This window comes from Dicentrarchus labrax, unplaced genomic scaffold, assembly GCF_905237075.1.
Source record: "Dicentrarchus labrax unplaced genomic scaffold, dlabrax2021, whole genome shotgun sequence".
Taxonomy (NCBI): Eukaryota; Metazoa; Chordata; class Actinopteri; family Moronidae; genus Dicentrarchus; species Dicentrarchus labrax.
The window spans coordinates 15,491,751-15,510,828 of NW_026136707.1; the positions used below are offsets into that span (position 1 = coordinate 15,491,751).

The 19,078-nt window shown below is 40.7% G+C and overlaps 1 protein-coding gene across 2 annotated transcripts; it reads right to left on the minus strand.

The window, feature by feature from the left end:
• Positions 1 to 10,677: 10,677 nt before the first annotated feature.
• zdhhc18a (zinc finger DHHC-type palmitoyltransferase 18a) lies at positions 10,678 to 18,915 on the minus strand. 2 transcript variants are annotated; one of them, XM_051406987.1, is made up of 10 exons: positions 18,284 to 18,915; positions 17,959 to 18,119; positions 17,542 to 17,691; positions 16,386 to 16,523; positions 16,240 to 16,291; positions 15,052 to 15,154; positions 14,843 to 14,955; positions 14,645 to 14,750; positions 13,333 to 13,403; positions 12,456 to 12,604 (listed from the first exon to the last, which is right to left on the minus strand). In XM_051406987.1, the coding sequence occupies exons 1-9, from the start codon at positions 18,517 to 18,519 to the stop codon at positions 13,362 to 13,364; spliced, it is 1,101 nt and encodes a 366-aa protein (XP_051262947.1). In that variant the 5' UTR covers positions 18,520 to 18,915; the 3' UTR covers positions 12,456 to 12,604; positions 13,333 to 13,361. The 2 variants fall into 2 exon arrangements, with proteins under 2 accessions (XP_051262945.1, XP_051262947.1); XM_051406985.1 differs by lacking the exon at positions 13,333 to 13,403 and having other exon boundaries at positions 10,678 to 12,604.
• Positions 18,916 to 19,078: the final 163 nt, after the last annotated feature.

Genomic DNA, 19,078 nt, shown 5'->3' on the forward strand with positions numbered 1-19,078 from the left:
GCAAAGAACCGATTCATAAGAGGGTTTAAAGCCTCCTCATTAGCATGCGCCCTCTGATTGGCTGCTGTGTTTGGTCATTGATTATGGACGCCCTGTCTGCAGGGAACACCCTTCATGTGACGCATTTGACAGCCTCCTCCCCATCTACTCGACTCATGCTGCACCCTGCATGCTGCTGACAGGGTTTTCCCTCAAACAGGCCTTATGATCTAATGATCTTATGATCTGCAAGGCCTCAGCTGCAGCATTAGTAGAAAATGAGCATTTAATAAAGTGGTATTTGGTCATTTATCACAGATCAAAACAGATGATAACAAAAAATGATTGATTATAGAGAGCATAGTTATAGTTGTGCAAACACAGCCTCTGCGTTTCATTCCAATGTATTTTTTTTATTTGTCCAGGAAATGTTTGCAGAACATGCAGGATGTTTTTTTTTTACAGCAACGCCCTGCTTCACGGTTGTACACTTCTCAATCATATGGAACTATAGCAATCCAGAGACAACCATAAGCATGGGAAAGAAGGAGACAGACATTAGAGGCCTTGCTAGAGGGCATCCAGAAAATTAATTAACAGTCACAAGTTACTAATCGTAGGCCAGTGTTTCCCAACCATCTTGGCTTGTGACCTCTCAAAACAAAGCATTGTCTACTTGCCACTGTTTTTCTCTTTCATTTGAGTCATTTCAACAGGTCATATTAACCAGTAACAAGACGGATACTGGGGCAGGATCAGCAAAAATTTACCGAAGACCAAAATAAAAAAAGTGACAGTGATAGAGCACAGGTGAAAATAGGAGCCATTTACCAGATAGAGAGGATTGTGGGATTTGAAAGGATTCAAAACACGATCCTGAATTGGCCCTCTTCCTCCTACACAAGTAATATGATTATGCATGCTTGTTTGCACCAAATGCAAATGGTTGTGTGTCTGTTCAACCAACCAAACCATCTGTATCCATATCCGTACTTGGAGTGGCTGGGATGATTCAATTTAACACTCAATTATTAATTTACATTTTTAAATTAAAAGAAAAAGGAAAAAGTTGGTAAGGCAGCTAGCATAGCATAACTAGCCTGAGTGCAGTCACTACAGTTTAGTTTCTACCTTTACTTTCTAGTTCTTGCTAATTTTACATGCTGTCTTTCTTTATCAAAAATTACACCTACACATGTAAAAAAATTTAATTAAGTTGAAATAAGGGTCACTTTCTTGTCTTACCGCAATTTTGACAAAATATGTAAGGCTACTGCATTCTGGCTTTCTATGGCAGTTTATTCTCATTTACACTCATTTGTCTATAATCTTCCAAATTGATATCACAGTATTTGAAAAACGTATGTATTACCCCAACAAAAATAATGTAAAATATACAAGATAATTCAAATGCACTTAATTTTTGCAGAAATCCACAAGCTCCTTGTCAACCCCAGGGTATTTAAACTATGATAGTTGGCTATTAAACCTGTTAAATGTTGCTTGCTAATCACACATTTTATAGGTCCTTATCATTTTTAGTATGTCTATGTTTGAAGTGGAGGGCCTTACCTTTGAGTTGTTTGTTTATTCAACCAATGGAAAATTAAAGGCTACTACCACACGAATAATCATTCATTTAATGTGCTCATGATTGTGAAGGAGCTTATGAAAAGGCTCCGATAACCCGTAATGCCCTTTAAGCTTTCCATTTACGTTCTCTGAAACCCCGCTGCCGCTTCTTTCCACTCTGCCTCCTTATCTGTGGTGCAAATGTTTTTTGTTCTTATTTGTTTTGGCACAGATGCAGAGACATTTCTGTGATCTTAACAGAATATTTCTAAGCTTTTTATTACTGTATGTAATGATCAATCTGAGGCATTAATAATAACTACAGTGAGAGGAGGTCTGAGTTGAATAATGTACTCATGTTATATTGGTTTATGTAGCTGCTGGTAGATGCATTCAGTGTTCTCCAGTTTGTTTGTCCAATCTGAATTTCCCAAAATCTGTCTGTTTCAGTTCTTACAGGAGTGGACTGTGGTCACACCATCACTGTCTTTATAACTAATCCTGTCCTGCATGCAGTCTATTATGTGTTTAAATGCACTAAATATCCCCTAGTGAACGACCTCACACAATGGCAGACATTACTCACAATAGCAGACATTACTCTTTCAGTGGTGAGAAGGCCTAAGGATTCTTTCAGTATGTAATTTGCCTGTGAAGGTGAAAACTTCAGTAATTTCCTCTTTTAAAATGACCCATATATGTCATCATTTATAAAAAATCTCTAACCGCTTATAGCTGTTCACACAGCGTGTAAGTGCACCTGTAAAATGTTTACAAGAGAGTAAAGTTCATTTCATGATTGACCTGTGTTGGTTTTTAGTGATGCAGCAATAAAACACAGACTGACGGAAACACGCACTCTTATGCACTCAGGCACGCACATCATGTCTTCTCTGAGCATATGCATCTGTGTGTTCAGTTCACACGCTTCCCCACTGTCGTCTACGACACGCAGCTGGGCTGAGGCTGACAGTACCGTAAGCCTCCGAGGGGTCGGGTCGTGGGCGTACCGTGGATTTAGTCTCCACGGAAGATCACTTCAAATCCTGTGATGTCAACATAATACAGTTTCCCTGGCAACAGCATCCGTGGTTGTCGGGCAGCTGGGCAGAGGCGTCTCCAGCTGAGGGTCCTGCCAGGTGCCGATGTGAGAGATCTGCGTCATCCAACTATAAATAACCCGCCATGTGGCAGCTGTGCATCCTGGGAGCAGAGCCAGTCTTTACCTGAATGTGAAACACTTGGGGAAAGGGAGAACAATGATGGTCAGACCACTTGACATTCTCAGGTTCCCTCACAGCTGCATGTCAAAGGGAGTTAGTTGGATGTGAAGTCAAGACATTCATGCAGCGGTACAAAACAATTAGCACAAGAACTCCTGAGATACGTTCATTGCTTTGTGTACAATTCTCTGTTTCACCTTTGGTTAATTTATGCAAGTGTCATTGGATCCTCTGTTTACCCCTCAGTTGACATCCTGCTGGAACCATGACAACTGAGACTGTGAGTCTAGTAGGCGCGGTGAGATAGCCAGTATTTAAACACACCTTAAACAAATGATGCATTAGACAAGCGTATGTTCCAGTCCTGACCATGATCAAACATTATGAAACAATCTCAAAGTCTCAAGTATATTATATGGCCCTCCCCCTTTGCAAGTTGCATATGCATAATATGGGTATTGATTACTGTATTCATATATATATATATATATATATATATATATATATATATATACTATGCTATGATATGATACATGATTTCACTAGACTTAAATGAGAGCCTGCTGGATACATGTGGGGGGGGGGTGTTTGCTCTCAAAGACAGATAAAAGACATCAGACAGTTTTTTTTGTCAAATATCTCTATCTGTCTTTGCCTGATGGGCAGTGACAGGAAGAGGAACAAAGCAGGGCTTCTCTCAAGTGCAGGATCATGATTGGACGTCACAGCGTGTTGTAAATGCGCAGCTGAAAATTGATGTTGCCAAACAACAAGCAGTGAAGTGTCACAATGATCAATTGTGTGAAAGCAGATAACACTCCGTCTGTCACACAGGATGAGTTGTGAAGCCCTTTTCTTACCAGTCTGTCAGAGCTCCTACAATCTAAGTGAATTATTTCCCCCAAAAAGACTTCATCTCATCTGTCACTGAGCACATTCAGACCTGTTATACTAGAAGACCAAGTGTTTGCTATTATTAGAGGGCGTATCACATGTATTGCCATAGCTAAAATAGCAATGCAGCTGTTGCTATTACATTGCATGTCTGACATTACACTGCGTGTTTAATTTTCTATTTCTACTTTGATTTTGTGAATGAATAAACAGTTTGTTTGTGTCAGAGTTTCGGGCTCAGTCTGCCATGGCAGCAGATTACCGGTCTGTACAACCAGGTTGAGCTGACCAGTCAGGCTGGACACTGCGGCATACCCATGATAGAGTGCATGATAAGAGAGGTAAATTTACTTTTCCGGATTGCTCCAGATGACAAATCTATGGGACAGTGGAACGAAGGTTACGCAAGCAGCCGTGCTTCTGACGTCAGACTCCCTCCGCTGCCTGCTTGATTGATTACAGTAGTGCTTGGCAGAGCAGACTAGTGTGCTGCTGGAAAAAATAAACACACCAAAACACACTATAGCTTCAGGTGGTTAGATACATCAGCTCTCCGCTCTGTCCACAGCTGGACAGTGAAATGGAAAAATACTATAATAATTGTGAAGAGGCAAACACATAGTATTTGGTGTTGATCTGTTGTGAGCGTTGTTAGTAGACTGGAATCATGACTTATGTTGCCTTGTTGTTACCCAAACCCATTTTAGGTGTGTAGAGATTATAGTCTTTTGCAAAGATTAAAGGGGACCTGTTGTGCTCCTTTCCAGCTCTATATAAACTATATGTATCTTTATTCTGGGATTCCACTAGAGCACTGCATAATTCACAGTTTAAAAAAATGCCTATTTACCTTATATTGGCCCTTTATAAAGCCCCTCAGTTCATCCTGTCTGACAGAAGCCATTTTAGCATGTCTCTTTAATGCTTAGTTAGCTGTGCAACTAGTGGTGCTGTTATCTTAGCTGAGTTTGCCTGGACTGGGAGCTCGGAGCTCCGGGACAGCGTTGGTGTACCACAGCAAATACAGTAGTTTTATGTTAAATGAGCAGTTCTGTTTTTTCTTTATTTTTACAATAATATATAACCGGTGGCATTATTTCTACCTACCATTTTTTACAGGCTCTGCCTGTCTATAGTTATGTTCTATAGCCAGGGTAGTATATCTTTGGATAAGAGAGGTTATTGCATAGTTGAAGTGCTCTAAAGTTCAACGGTCAAATATAGTGTTAGGCTATGTATTATGAAAGGCTCTGGAAAAGGAAAAAAACGTATGCTGAAGTGCCTATACAACAAGGAAAGATAAGATATTCCTTTAGAGTGTCTGATTAAATCTCTATGTCCTCAATAAATCCCCTGCCTATGTGATATAGAACTGATGGAGTCATGCACATATTTGCCCCATACTTCTATACTGGATATTTTGTCTCCCTTTTCCACAGACTCTCAGCTAAGCACATGGGTATCTCATCTCACAAGTGACTTACAGAGGAGCCCATGTAGAAGAGAGGAATGTATGGCCCTGGTAATAAAACACCGTTGCCTCCTTCTGTACGTTTCTGGGATGTCCTAACTTGGATAGTTTCCTTAACTAGAGCTTAAATCATGTTGTGCAATGGCCCCACTCCCGTCCCAATAGCACATTAAGGGTCCCTGTAGCAAATCACCTCGTCAAATGTTTCGCAAAAAGAAAAATAAACCCCAGTTTGCTTCACTTCTCAGCTTTGGTGTTGGTAGATGAATCGTTTTCCCAACTACACTGCAGCGACCTAGAAATGAGTTGACAGCTGCCTACAATGTGCAGATACTGCTGAGTCAACAAATGCAACCATAAAAGCCCATAAAATAAACATGTTCTGTAATTTTTCTCAACACATGTGTCTGGTGTGGACATAGTATATTAAAAGCTACCATAGAAGAGAACTGGCTCTCGCTGCTCTCTGGAGCATTTACCAGAAGTGAGAGGGAACCCCTATTTAGCAGCAAGCTCTGATTTCATTCCCAGAAATCCTGCTCCTCGCCCCCCATCCAGTAGCTGAGAGGAAAAACTCAACCCAAGGGACGATTAGGAGTGTCGGAGAGCAATTTTGTAAATTTACCTTTGGGGTTAAGTACAGCAGATATGGAGCAGGCCCCTCAGAGATGACGTCTGTTAAGGTCATGCCATCATACCAGAGCAGCTTGACTCATGTAACTGATACTGCTTGACATCTGAAGAAAATATGTTAGAAGCACCATTCTCAGATCACCCTCCAGATTTCTTAAAACCTCCTCCTAGAAGGGCAAAAGTGTGTCCCAGGTCAGAGAGAGACAGATGCATGTTCCAAGAGCTATGAAAGCTGTTATGATATAAAAATAACATTTATTAGATCAATAAATTAAAGATCAGCCAGCTGCAAACACTTCCAAATTTGTGAAAGCAAGTTGTGAATACTGATAACAAAACAAGCCTTTGAACAAAAACAAACCTGGCTTGTTTTTCACAGTTTGAAAGATTCACAAGAGGGTTTTCTGCAAGGGTTGAGATTTATGTGGTGCTGTAAGTGAAAGCAGGCAGGAGTCAGGCATGTTGCACACATGGCAAAAAGCTGCTCTGACTTACATGCTGTGGAGTCACTGCAACTGGGGCTAAACTAACCACTAGACGATCACCCCACCGTCTCAAACTTTCTACTGTACAGTTAAAAACCTGTGGCCTGTTTTCTCTGTGTGTCCTTTCTCCCCTTTACATAACTTCATTTTAAGTAACACAGGCAAACATGATAAGTGATATGGAGCATTTAAAGCTGTACTTTGCTAAGGTATAAGTCAGACATGCTTGGAATATGTCTGGTCATGCCCTTCCAGTGACTGAGCTTCCACTATCTATCTTCCTGTCACCATGTCCCACCTCTTTCTCACTTTATTATTATTGTGGTTGCTACATAAACCTGGGTCATGACCAATTGCCTAACGTTAAGTAGCCTTTATTGCATAACTATTACTTAACTATCTTCTGTACATAACCACATTCTTATATAGCAGCCATGTAAAACATAATAGGATGCTATTAAAGCCAATGGTGGAAGATGTATTATGAGTGAGAGACAGAAAAGGAGTGCAACACTCAGATGACTGCAGGTTATGTGTGCGTTATCGTTTACTTGTAATTTGTTTACTAAGGTGTGTGTGCTATGAGAGATATGCCTTCAGATTTTTGTAGTTTTTAACAGGAGCGTATGGATTAATCTGTCTGTTATTGTCTCCTAAGGGAGACAATAAATGTAAACTTAATTTTTTTAACGTATTTTTGTATATACTTTTGGGTAGTTTCATTCACTGTTTAGCAATGAACTGTATTTTATGTGCTCATTATAGTAAGCTGTCAGAAGAATGTAGTAAAAAATCTGAAATGTAGTGAAGTAGAAGTATCATTTGTAAAATGAAAGCATAACATTAAAACACTCAGGTAAAGTACAATTACCTCAGTATAATTTTATTACTTTCCACTGCACAAAGATGAAGATGCACAAGATTAAACTGCAGTATAAAACACCCAAATATATCAATATTAATAAATAATTTACGGAGTTTGTACATTACATGAGCCACACAGTCCAACATAGATATAAAAACATTTTGTTTATTCTTAATAATGAGACATAAACAAATAAGAAAAGCAGACAGACACAGGCTTCACTGCTCATTGAAGAATGTAATGAGTGCATTTCTATCTGGTGCTGAAGTCATTTTTCTTTCATGTTGTACAGTGGAAATATCAGAACCAGAACATCCATTTTCAACATCAGCCTGGCCTCAAAACACTATTACATAAACAAAACAAAAAGTTTATCTATTGGCAGTTGAGCCATAATATTATAAAAATGCTCCGTCGGCAACCAAAGCATTGTTCAGCAGATTGATTGAGGCCATATCAAACAGTCCGCATGATAATGGCTGCTGTGATAAGGTCTGACCCTGTGGTACCCTGGTACACTAATCCAGCTCCATGGCACATATTCAGGTTTCCATGGGGAGCTCTTTCCACTTCACCACGCACAGCCGACGTGTTTCCACTGCGAGAACCAGGGATATCTCACGTCTTTTTACTTATTCAGTTATCTAATATGTGCACTGAAAAAACACTCAAATACCAAATGTTGCGGTTGAGCAGATAAGGAAAAGTGGAAATTGTTATTATTGTGATTGTGATTATTTGGGAGATATGAGGATAGGGGGTCGTGATTAGGAGCTATATCAAGATAGAGACCTTTGTGTATAACAATAGTTGCTGAGATACAGTTGCAGTAAAATGCAGTAATTAAATAATAACATATCTCACTGGTCGTCACAACCTTAAATAACCTGTGCATAGTAAGCAGTACAGTCAGATCTGTAACTGACACTTCCCTAATCTTTCAACAAATTGGATCGGTCAACAAGCCTAATACACAAACCAAACAATAAATAGAACTGAATGTATCTATCATGAGCTTTGTGTACTAAGGTTTTCAGGTGTTTACACACACGCCGCCACAGAGCCACCATGCCCAAACACACAGATAATCAGATCTACCCATGTTACACCCAGAAACATCCCAGGAAAAGCAGTACACAAACATATGGTTAAATACTGACCAAACTCCAAACACAGAGGCACTTCACATTGCTACAGATATTCTATGAAGAAATCCTTCGTTTAGTGTCAGCTAGTACAGGAGTTCCCAAAACTTTTCCAAATCTTAGGAAAACAACAAGTATGCAAGAATTGCAGGCTGCTTGACTGTATTACAACTCAACGTCTAGGGTTGAGAAATTTTAACCACCATGTGCAAGTTACCCACAGGATTCAGTTGTTTCATGTTCCACTGGCAGTGGCAACAAACTATCCCTGCTGGCTGCTGGTCGGTTCAGCTCAGCGCAGGGTTAATTATATCCAGCTTCACTGCATAGAGACACACTTTTAGCTCTCGAAAATCACAGCAGCAGTGATGTTGACAGCAGCCCTGACCGTGAGTCACCTGTTTTGTTCACGGAGGTACTTCACTTCTGCTCTGGTCAGAGGCGAGCGATGAGGAGAAGGCTTGTGAGAGTGTGACACACTGCTGCACACATGACAGCAGGGGCCAAACGTGGCTCACTGAAGAGGAACGAGCTTGATGAATCACAGAGTAGACGACAGTCTGAGGTAAATTGGTGGTGGGCTATTTCTTTGAAAGAGCTGGAATATATTAGTTTTAGGTGAAAGAGGTGGCTTTCCCGGCTGTTCTCTAACTGTGTATTACTAATGCATTTCAAGAAAAGAGGAGGAAATCAAGTAAAAGTGTCACATTAGGCAATGAAGTTTGTCTAGACTCAGTCTATGTAAAGTCTGTAGCCTTATATCACTTCTTTTGGATTAAAATACATCCTCTTATTCTGAAGTCCAGCACTAAAGCAGGTAACCCACCCCTGCTGACTGGGTGGCCTTCTCTGTCTCTGTGCCACACCAGTTGGGGTTAAAGTGCATGACACACTCCAGCAAGCGAATAATCACCTGCAGCCGGCGAGGACTCAAATAATCCCTGTATCAACACTGCTGACAAATAAACCCGGTACACACTGATGACTTGGTACCTTTACTGCTGTTGTGAAATGAAACCTATTTTCAGAGTTCTGTTCTTCTGCTAACAGTTTTTAGTCTTCTAGGCAACGGAGGGCTGTGGTCAAAATGCAACACAGCTGCAGAGGCAGCGATGCTTTGGCTTTTCTCCTTCTGTGAGACCATGAGCCAAAAGTCTGGTCATCTGTTTTATGTTTAGCTTAAGATATACAGGTTGCTGTATTGACATGTATCAGAGAGAGGTGTTATGAAGTCAACTGAGGTAACAGATACGTCCAAATCTTAAGGAATTCATTAAGGTAATCATATTTCATGACACATATGCTGTTCCCTTGTGCAGGTTCTGGATCCAGCCAGAGCTTTAACACGAGTTTGCCTTCAAACACCTTTTTCCTACTTGTATTTCCTACTTTTTCCCCCTCTGTCAACCCATGCAAAACAGTAAAAATTGTATCAAGATTTTTTTTTTTTATTGCATCCAAACCAACACATACAAGACAATTGTACATTCAAAGCATCCTCTTTGAAAAGCGAATAACATTAGCATACAGGAGGCATCAGCTGCCACATGCAGACACCCCCTCAAAAAAAAAGAAGCTTCCAAAAAATAGATTTTGGAGGACCTTTAAGCAACGTTCTCACTTTTCTGCACTCAGTAGTGACTGCTGAATGCAGTCAGACTCCAACCTCAGCTGCCACGGTCCATCCGTTGTGATCACGGGCCTACAGGCTATTTTTCTCCAGTTTTCAATTTCAATAATTACAGGCAAAAATGGCTTCTTAAAAAGGATAACCCTGGGCACAGAATAAATATCATGTCATAAGCAATGGCAAGGAGACAATTTACCACACTCTGAAAGATGATATTCTACTTTGTATGGCTATTTACAAGGGGAAAAATATCTCTAAACCACAGTCCAAAAGACTTAATGTTATTAGGTGGGAGTGCATCTCTGGGCACATAGAAGCAGGATACAGCAGAGAGAGTTATGAAACTCACAGATCTTTTTATTTTATGTTTTCCTTCTGGTGAATAGTACTGTACACGACCTGGTTTGTTAACCTAGACATTGTGGTTTATTAGCTAACACGATTTGTTTTGTATCTTCTCATGATTGAACTGTGAGACACACACAAACAGACCCCTTTTCATGGTGGATCTCTGCCTGTCTGAACACATGTGGTCAACATGCACCTCTTCATTGTTTCCAGGAGGAAGCTGTCAGAATGGATAAACACAACTGTCACTGATTTACTATACGTACTACACTATACTTTGACCTTGGTCTGTTTTAAGTCATTGCACTTCCAGTAAAGTGAACACATGGTTTTGCCATGGACTTAGTAAGCCTCTATATGGTAAGTTTATGTTTTGTAATGGTGGAAATTTGAAAAAAAAAGAAAAGTAAAAGAGTTCCAAAGAAGCCCACATCAACAAAACGGATCATTTTTATTGATCAAATGTTACAGTTCCACTGTTACATCCTACAAAATACAAACAAGTTTGCTCATACAAGCACTGCTTGTAATTGTTTACACACCCTATGGGTCTTGATGCAGACTGATAAATGTGAGACCCACTGACTATGGCAAAGTGGTTCTTCACAAACTCACAACCTATGTACAGCTTCAACGCTCACTTACAAAAAATAAATAAAACATCAAAAGGCCTTTTTTTTAAAATGGTTTTCATGTTACTCAATTGCGTTCTGACTAGGCCGCAATCCTTATTCACAGGCTGCCCCCTAGTGGCACAAACTAGCTCCTGCCATTTACTCTCAAGAAATTGAACTCCACCATCACAGATGGAGGGTTAAGTTTCATGCTGTAAGAAGACGAAAAGGTCACAGCCACAAAAACGACCGCTCGCCCTGCGTGTGAAGAGGCCTCGTCGACATTCCTAAAACATTACTTTGCTTGAAGCGGTCTATACGTCGAGCCTGTGCTGCAAACACCAACACACTCATGACAGGCAACATGATGATGACAAAAACAGATGCTTCGTCATACTGTAAGCATCCCAGTAGATCACATTAACAAGAAACAGTGTGTCCGTAATAAATACTGCAATCCAAGCCATGGTAGGCAGCAGCTAAATGTGATTTGAAATTAAACACTTGGCTTTGATATCCAACAAATTACATAAAGCAACAAAGTAGACATTATATAATGTGTGGAGGAACTATTTCAGTCAGTTATTATCCAGTCAAAAATATCTGGGTAAATTCACTCAACTTCACCTGTCTCCACTTTTATTTATAGTCTCCTTAAGTGATGCACCTTGCAAAAAGAAACGATATTTACCAAGACATGAAGAACCGATTAGAAAATACAGCAAAAAAACCTTGGTATGCATACATTCAAAATGAAATTATAAGTGCACCTTGCCCTTCCTCTTCAAACTCATTCATCTAAATACTGTAGATCTGGAACCACCTGATGACACTGGGATGATGTAGATCTAGATGACAGGATATAAGGTTGAGCTCATAATCCTGAAATGGCTCACAATCCAGAACAGGTTTAGTAAATCTAAGCTTCTGTTTCTGTACGCCTTGCATCCACAGTCCCACTGTGAGGATTCCCAGATTTAAAGACCTGTTTGCATAAGATATTAGCATGAACTTAAAAGAATACAGCTGTGATGTATGGCTTGAGGTTCAGTGGAAGGTGTGGAGGCATGTTCTGGGTGTCTTCTTAAAAAGGTGTTTAAAAAAATATCTCTATATTGTGCTTCCAAGTATTACTAAGATTCACCTCCATCGCGAAGGACACATACAGAACAGAATAGTAGGACATTGTTGATAAAACTCACAGAACGTAAAAACCCTCCAGGTAATGCTTGATCAACTCATCAGAATGACATTTTAAAATACCAAATGGTAACACACAGCATGACCACCACTGTTAAAGAGTCTCTTTGTAGCCAAAAACATTGCAGGTGATACAGGACAGTGTTGAGCATAGCAGGACAAGTGCACTGTGACGCCTTCTGTTCTCTTATGGTTACTGGGTGCACTCAGGGTAGTGGGATAAAGCCAATGTCGGGTGCATCACCCAGAATTAAAGTGGTGCGGCTCAGCGACGGGGAGGGAGAAGCCAGACGGAAGGCTGGGTTGATAGAGTGCAGCGAGTCCCTCTTGTTGCTACTGCTGAACGGGGGACAAGGAGCAGCCACGGGATGGCGGGCGAGCTGTCGGGAGCAGCCAGCGGACGGTGAAGTTTCTGGGGAAGGTGCTGCAGTGCTGGAAACCTCCAGGGCCAGAGGGGAGGTCTTTGGGGTGCCAGTGGGGCACAGGCCTTGATAGTCAAAAGAGTGGACCACCCTCTCCAGCACGTCCTTGGTGCTCTGAGTGCACTGTGTGAGGAGGAGGAAAGAAATAGAGAAATCAGGAAAAAGAAGTGCCATACATAAGTTTGTGGCACGAATGGCTGAACGGTAAAAACAGGACAAACAGGGAAAGAAAATTCTGCAATGTGATAACAATGATTAGTTTAGAACTCAGGCACAGTGAAAGCAATGATAGCACTGATGACAGCATTGTCACAAGATTCAAATGAAGAAGCGTGGAAGAAGTGAGTTAGACGCAGATGAGGCAACAATTAAATGTGTGTGGAAAGCTGCTTCTTTCTGTGTTTCTTCTGGCTCTGATAAAAAAGTAGAAAGGGAAATACAGTTTATGCAGACTCGTATGCGCTTGCGTCACCATGCATGCACAATAATGACCCAGACACACGAGGAAAAAAACATCTCATCTAACTACAAAAAGGACAAGAGAAAGATTATCAGCCTTTGAACACGAGCTCCATCCCATACAGTGAGTGAGCGAATGTTAATGACAAGAGGATGAATGGTAGTGAAGCATGCACATTCACAAGTAGGGCAGTCCACCCATCCACACCAATCACAAGATCTGCCCCAACTGCGTTTGCATTTGAGCAAAAAAAAAAAAAAATCTTAGAAAAGAAAAAAAAAAGCTGTTAAGATGGCTGGTTCCAAGCCTAAACACAAACTACACAAAAGACACAGTGAATGGCAAATGAAGAGATGTTGTGATTGTTTTTAACGTTCAACCCTACTCTTACCATCAACCGTCTACATGCAGCAGTGCCCTTCAGGCTGTGCAGGACAAAGCAAAATCCTGACAGTTCTCCTCCTAGCAGGGTGGAATGGATACAGTACAACACTGTGTGTCAGATCTTTCATCAAGCAATGAAGTAACAGGCACATGAAACAAATGTTCATAACAAATAAACCCATATGTTCACTGACTTGTACCTACCAAAATAAAACAACCTAAAAAAATAACACTTTTCCCAAACACCTTAAAATCAGCACATGAGGACATGTAAAAAATGAAGAGGTAAAGTAAACTCAAAACAGAGACCAAAACCCAAAATACAAAAATAATGTTTATTTAAACACATAAAGGAATACTTTTTAGTTAAATAAAATGTGTATGTAAAAATAGAAGAGGAGGATTTAAGAAAATGAAGCAATATATCTAATAATATACTTAAGACATTTGATATGTCGACCATATTGAGTGACAATGTATTCAAGGCATGTGTCAAATGATCTGTGATAAAGTGCTGATAAATCAATTACAAAATGTGATCTAATATTTTGCATGTCCTAAGTCCTAAGTCCATAACACCTTCACCAAAACATACAAGCAAACCCAGTAGTACAGAAACGAGGAGGTAGATACAATTCCTAAGTGTAAGCAAACATAAATACAAGTCAAATATCAAATGGTGCAACATGTTTACTGTCCCACAGCACCAAATGAGCATAATATATCTGCAGCATTCTGACAGGGTAACTCAGCAACTATAATCTTAACAAATGGATACATTTCTTGCTGGAAAAACTCTCTGCTCACTTTCTGGCACTTTTAACTGCTCAATGATGCCAAACAGTGTTACAGGTGGTTTCCAAGACATTTTGTTCAAAAGCTCAACGAACACATGACACAGCAGTGTTACTTCAGCATGCTGCATGGTGAAAGATAACCTCGTTTCTGCTGAACGCCAGCTCTAATTAGCCGGCTTAATCATTTCTGCTGTGAATACTTGGCTTTATATTGTGTGTCAGTTCCAAGCCATAGTAAGCTGAACCCTAGTAATGTCGATCCAGTCCAGTCAGAGACTCCCTAATAGGCACTTTCTTTTTAAAAATCCATGTATGGCTTTCTGTTGTCACAAACAATACACAGATTCAATGTACTGCATGTTGGCAACTCTAGTCGAGGGACTGAAGCTGGAAGTCTGGAGGATGACGGAGTGGACACACAGAGTGGAGAAGGCACACACGGGGGGGGGGGCCTAACACCAACAACACAGGAGCTATGGGACAATCAGGACTTGGGAGGGACCACACGCTGGTTCATCCTACCATGTGCGCGTCATTCTTGGCCACGAATGGAGGCAGCTCTATCTCCGAAGCAGAAGCAGCAGGGATTGCCTCGTCAATAGGCAGAAAACCTCTTCTGTCAATCAGACTAGAGAACAAAACGGAGAATTGTGTTACGATGCACTTTAACATGGACGGTACATGTACTGTAACTGATGCCATCATCAAGGAAATGTTCACCTTGGGGGCATGGGACCACATAACGTCACACAGCAGTTGGTTATAATACTGTTGTAACTGTACGGGTTCCCAGACTCCTCTGCAGCCCTCTTACTTGACCAGGAGCCCTTTATCTGCACAGGGAATGAATAAAAGTAAGCAGTTAGTTAGTGAATAAAGCACATTTTAACAATGAACTGTATCATATAAAAAGGGGCACGAGTACTTACATCTTCATTTGTTGTGAGGTTGGAGGCTACTAAGTAAGTATGGAAGCCTGAGAGGCCCAGAATAGACCAGATGGAGAAGAAACATATCACCAACTCCACCACAGTGCACAAGGAAGAGTCAAGGCATCATAATAACACAATTATGTATGTGTGATTATTTAACACAGAGGGCAATTAAAGCTGATGATTAAAATCTATGACAAGGCTTAATATGTGCCTAAGTAGTCTTATTCCCACGGTTAGTCTGCTTTTTTCCAGCATGAAGCACAACATCCTTAAGAGGTGCTTCCATCTTATGTTACCTTGTCTTCACGTGTTAAAATAACATTAACATAATGTTATCAATGTGAACTCTGAAGCCACTGTACTACGAATAACACAAACCCTTCACATCACAGCAGACCATTTTCCAATATTAGAATATTGGGTGTAAACTTAAGTAAAACACAAGTAGCTCTAAACTGTACTAAGGTCAACACTTGAGGAAATGTGTTAAGTTACTTGTTGGTTTGTATTAGTTTGAACTTTCTTGAGATGAGTAATGCATCAGAGTGAACATGTTAAACTTAAAGCCTAATAGTCACAGGCGATTCATGAATTGTTTGTTTTAAAGAGTTCGGTCTAGACCTGCTCTATTTGAAAAGTGTCCTGAGATAACTTCTGTTATGAATTGGCGCTATACAAATAAAATTGAATTGAAATTGAATTGAATTCATTTTAATATGAAAACTGATGCAATAAGCTGCTAAAAAAGAAATCCAATCAGTTCATCTGCTAACTAGTAAGTTAACATATTCCTTCTAGATTCAGACACCCACACTCCAACAAGATGACACAATGTCATGCATGTCATGCGTACAATGAGGAAATTACCCCACACTCTGAATAATAGGTTGAACTACTCTGTAGTCATGCAGTCCATATTTGTTCCCTCACTGAGATCATCTCACATGGACATGAGGCAGCAAACCTTCTACTGGAGGCCATCTGCCTAAAAGCACTGCTTTGCTGGATGCTAACTCTCTGATCCTATTAGGCATGAGCTTAGGCTGAGTAGCAGTGGGAAATGCCTTGTCAACAGTGTAACTTGTGTCATTTCTTGGCACAAAACAGGAGCAAATTTTAAAAGATCTCATCCATCTCATAAAAAGGATGATTATGTGACAATTTGGTACATACAAAGGATATCTGGCAGGACTCTCCTGAATGGCTTGAACAAGGCTTTTACCTGCTTGAGAACCTGAAGAGATAAAGTACAAATTAGAAACAAAGTAACCTTAAAAGTTACAACTGCCGTATGTGTTTGTGTCTTTATACAGAGTTAGAGTACTTACGCAGGGTAATGTGTGTGATGACACAGCCAAATATGAAAGATGTCAGAAAAGACAGAGAGATGATGAAGCTGTAGAAAAAGCGGTAATTGCGTTTGCCCACACAGTTCCCCACCCATGGGCAGTGGTGATCAAATCGTTCTGAGGGTGAAAGAAAAGTACACATACCAGAGATTAGAGGCACATTTATAGCAGTTGTAAAGTATACATGACATGTTGTATATCAAATTATTAGAAAAATACTATCACTCCTACCCCAAAGTTAATACAGCACTTTCATCTAATTGTAATTTTGCTTTGTTTCCATGCTGTAATAATTCATCCTGTTCATACTGGCCCATAAAGAGATCCCATCCTAAAGCAATACCAGTGCAAGTAATGGGAGGGACAAAATCCACACTCCTTGTTCTGTGCAAAAACAAATTCCAAAGTTTAGCTAAACGTAATTTGGGGCTTCAGGAGTCTGAGTAAGATTAATCAAGTCCAAAATTACAGACTTTTTAGGATGAAATTCCCTCTTTATATTACTTTCCCTCAACAACAGCCCAGAAATAAACACTGTCAGGGGACAGACAAAGAGAAGCCTTTGTACTAAAAATATTATAACTTTGTTAGATTTGATTAACTCAGAGAGCTGAAGCGTCATGCTGGCTTCAGTTGAACTTTGGTACATTTTTGCACTGCGGATTTTGTCCTTCATCTTTTCCACTGGAGGCATGTTAGGAAGGAATGTAGAGAGCATAGAGAGTTTAAAAAGCACACCTCAAAAGAATTGACTCTCTCCTTTATCAGGACAGACCTTTCCGGCTGGCAAAAGAGACGCAGTCTGCAGTCTCAACCTGCAAAGAATGGTTTTGCTCCATCTTGCCAAATGATGACCTAACGCTTTAAAGAAGACCCACTTTATAGCCAAGTGCCAAGATCCTGCTCCTGAAAACTGCCAGAACTCATTGGAAGTCTTAGTCTAAGGTAAGAGTATTGAATTATAGTTTCACCGTTTGGATTTTGTTACATCTAAGCATCATAAATTGAATACACAGACCAGTGGGATAATCTAGGAAGTTAAGCAGTGTAGTATGTTCCTCTTGGCAATGACGTTAAGTTGTTAAGTTAAATTAGAACAGTTGAAATAAGTAGAAACTTCCTGCCAAATCCTTACCAACACAGTTGTCACACAGGCTGCAATGGGAGGTCCGAGGAGGGCGGAACGTTTTACAAGTGAAGCAGTATTTGAGCTTTACCACCTGCTGGTTGATGAGGATCTCCTTGGTTCGCGGAGGGGGGCGATACGTAGATGATCCTGAGGTATCTTAAAATAGAGAAGTACATGTGGAGAGACTGACTGAGACCTGCGCATCTGATCAAAACAGTTCACACAAGAAGCAGTCCAATGATATAATAAGGAATATATAAACTTAAATAAAGCTATGTCTGGGTTTTTTTTCCTCTTCAACCATGATAAGCTGCTTAGGTCTGCAGTTCCAAGACAAACACGTCCCTCAAAGATCCCCAGTATGGCAAAGCTCTTTTACCCCATCTGTCCCACGGTCAGCATGCAATTCCAGGGTTGCCTTACCTATCTGCTTCTCTACGTCTGCCGCTTCATCTGGGGTGGCCCTAGGTAAAATGCCTGGATCTGTAAAGCTGGTTCTCAACAGGGAGAGGACCACAAACACAAAAAGCACCCCACCGATCACAGGTATGAAGACGGTCAGATGTTTCACCAGGAATGGGCAACTGTAAAAGAAAAAGACCAGTTTGTTTCAGTCTGTCTTATTTTTAAAAAAAGTATATTGCCACAAAACAGCGTTTGAAATACACAAAAATGAGGAATAAGGAATTTACAACTTCCACATGCGTGTTGCATTCAGGGCTCACTGGAAAGAAACAATTTTACTCACTCGAATGCAAAGAAAAGGCCACATGTGACAACAATAAGGCCCAGTGTCAGAGGAAGGACACCGCTCTGTCTGGCCAGGATGATCCGCCCGTCGCAGTAGAACCGGTTCTTCCCCGGGAACACTTCCCATTTCCTCCGCGGCCGCTGCACTCTCTTCTCGGTGTGGTTCTGTGCGGACGACGGCGACACCGACAGCGCCCGTGGGTCGATCTGCTGGTACTCGCAGTTCTTCATCATGTAAACAGTACCGACACGGTTCGGAGGTAGCTAAAAGGCACACACGAAACTCTCTTTTCTCGCCGCGTTTTCGAGAGACAGTACTCTCAAAATTCTGTCATTGTACAGTGATATATATTTTTATTCTGGTTCCGGTTAGCGTTCAGTTGCCCATCCTGAAAGCTAACGCTAGCTAGCTAGCGACCCAGCAAAGGCATTCTTCTCCGCAGCTGAGCTTTACGTGTTGAATCAGTTCCCGGGTTGACTCAAGGTTAACTACCATCTTTGGTGGTTAAATTAAAGCCATTAATTAATACCAGTACTCCTTTGGTTGTTACTCGCCTTTTTTGTTATCAATAATTGAACACAAGCAGACGGACTTCGGCTCAAAGCTTCTTGCAGCACTTCACGTTTCCTTTTTTTTTTTTTTTTTTTTTTTTTTTTGCCGTCAGCCAATGTACGTCACGGAGAGGATGCTGACGTACACGGATGTAAATGTGGGTAGCGAATACTGCGCAGACTCACCGCTGACGTATAACGACACAAACGCATCAGCTGTAAGTAAGGAGATGGTTTCGAC

Bases quoted from the DNA above. Each gene is read 5' to 3' on its own strand.
- zdhhc18a (XM_051406985.1), bottom strand. From the start codon at position 18,519: ATGATGAAGAACTGCGAGTACCAGCAGATCGACCCACGGGCGCTGTCG. The intron at 17,692-17,958 runs GTAAGGCAACCC...CTCTATTTTAAG, and splicing joins AGACGTAGAGAAGCAGATAG to ATACCTCAGGATCATCTACG. The intron at 16,292-16,385 runs GTAAGTACTCTA...TTATCTCTTCAG, and splicing joins CATCACACACATTACCCTGC to GTTCTCAAGCAGGTAAAAGC.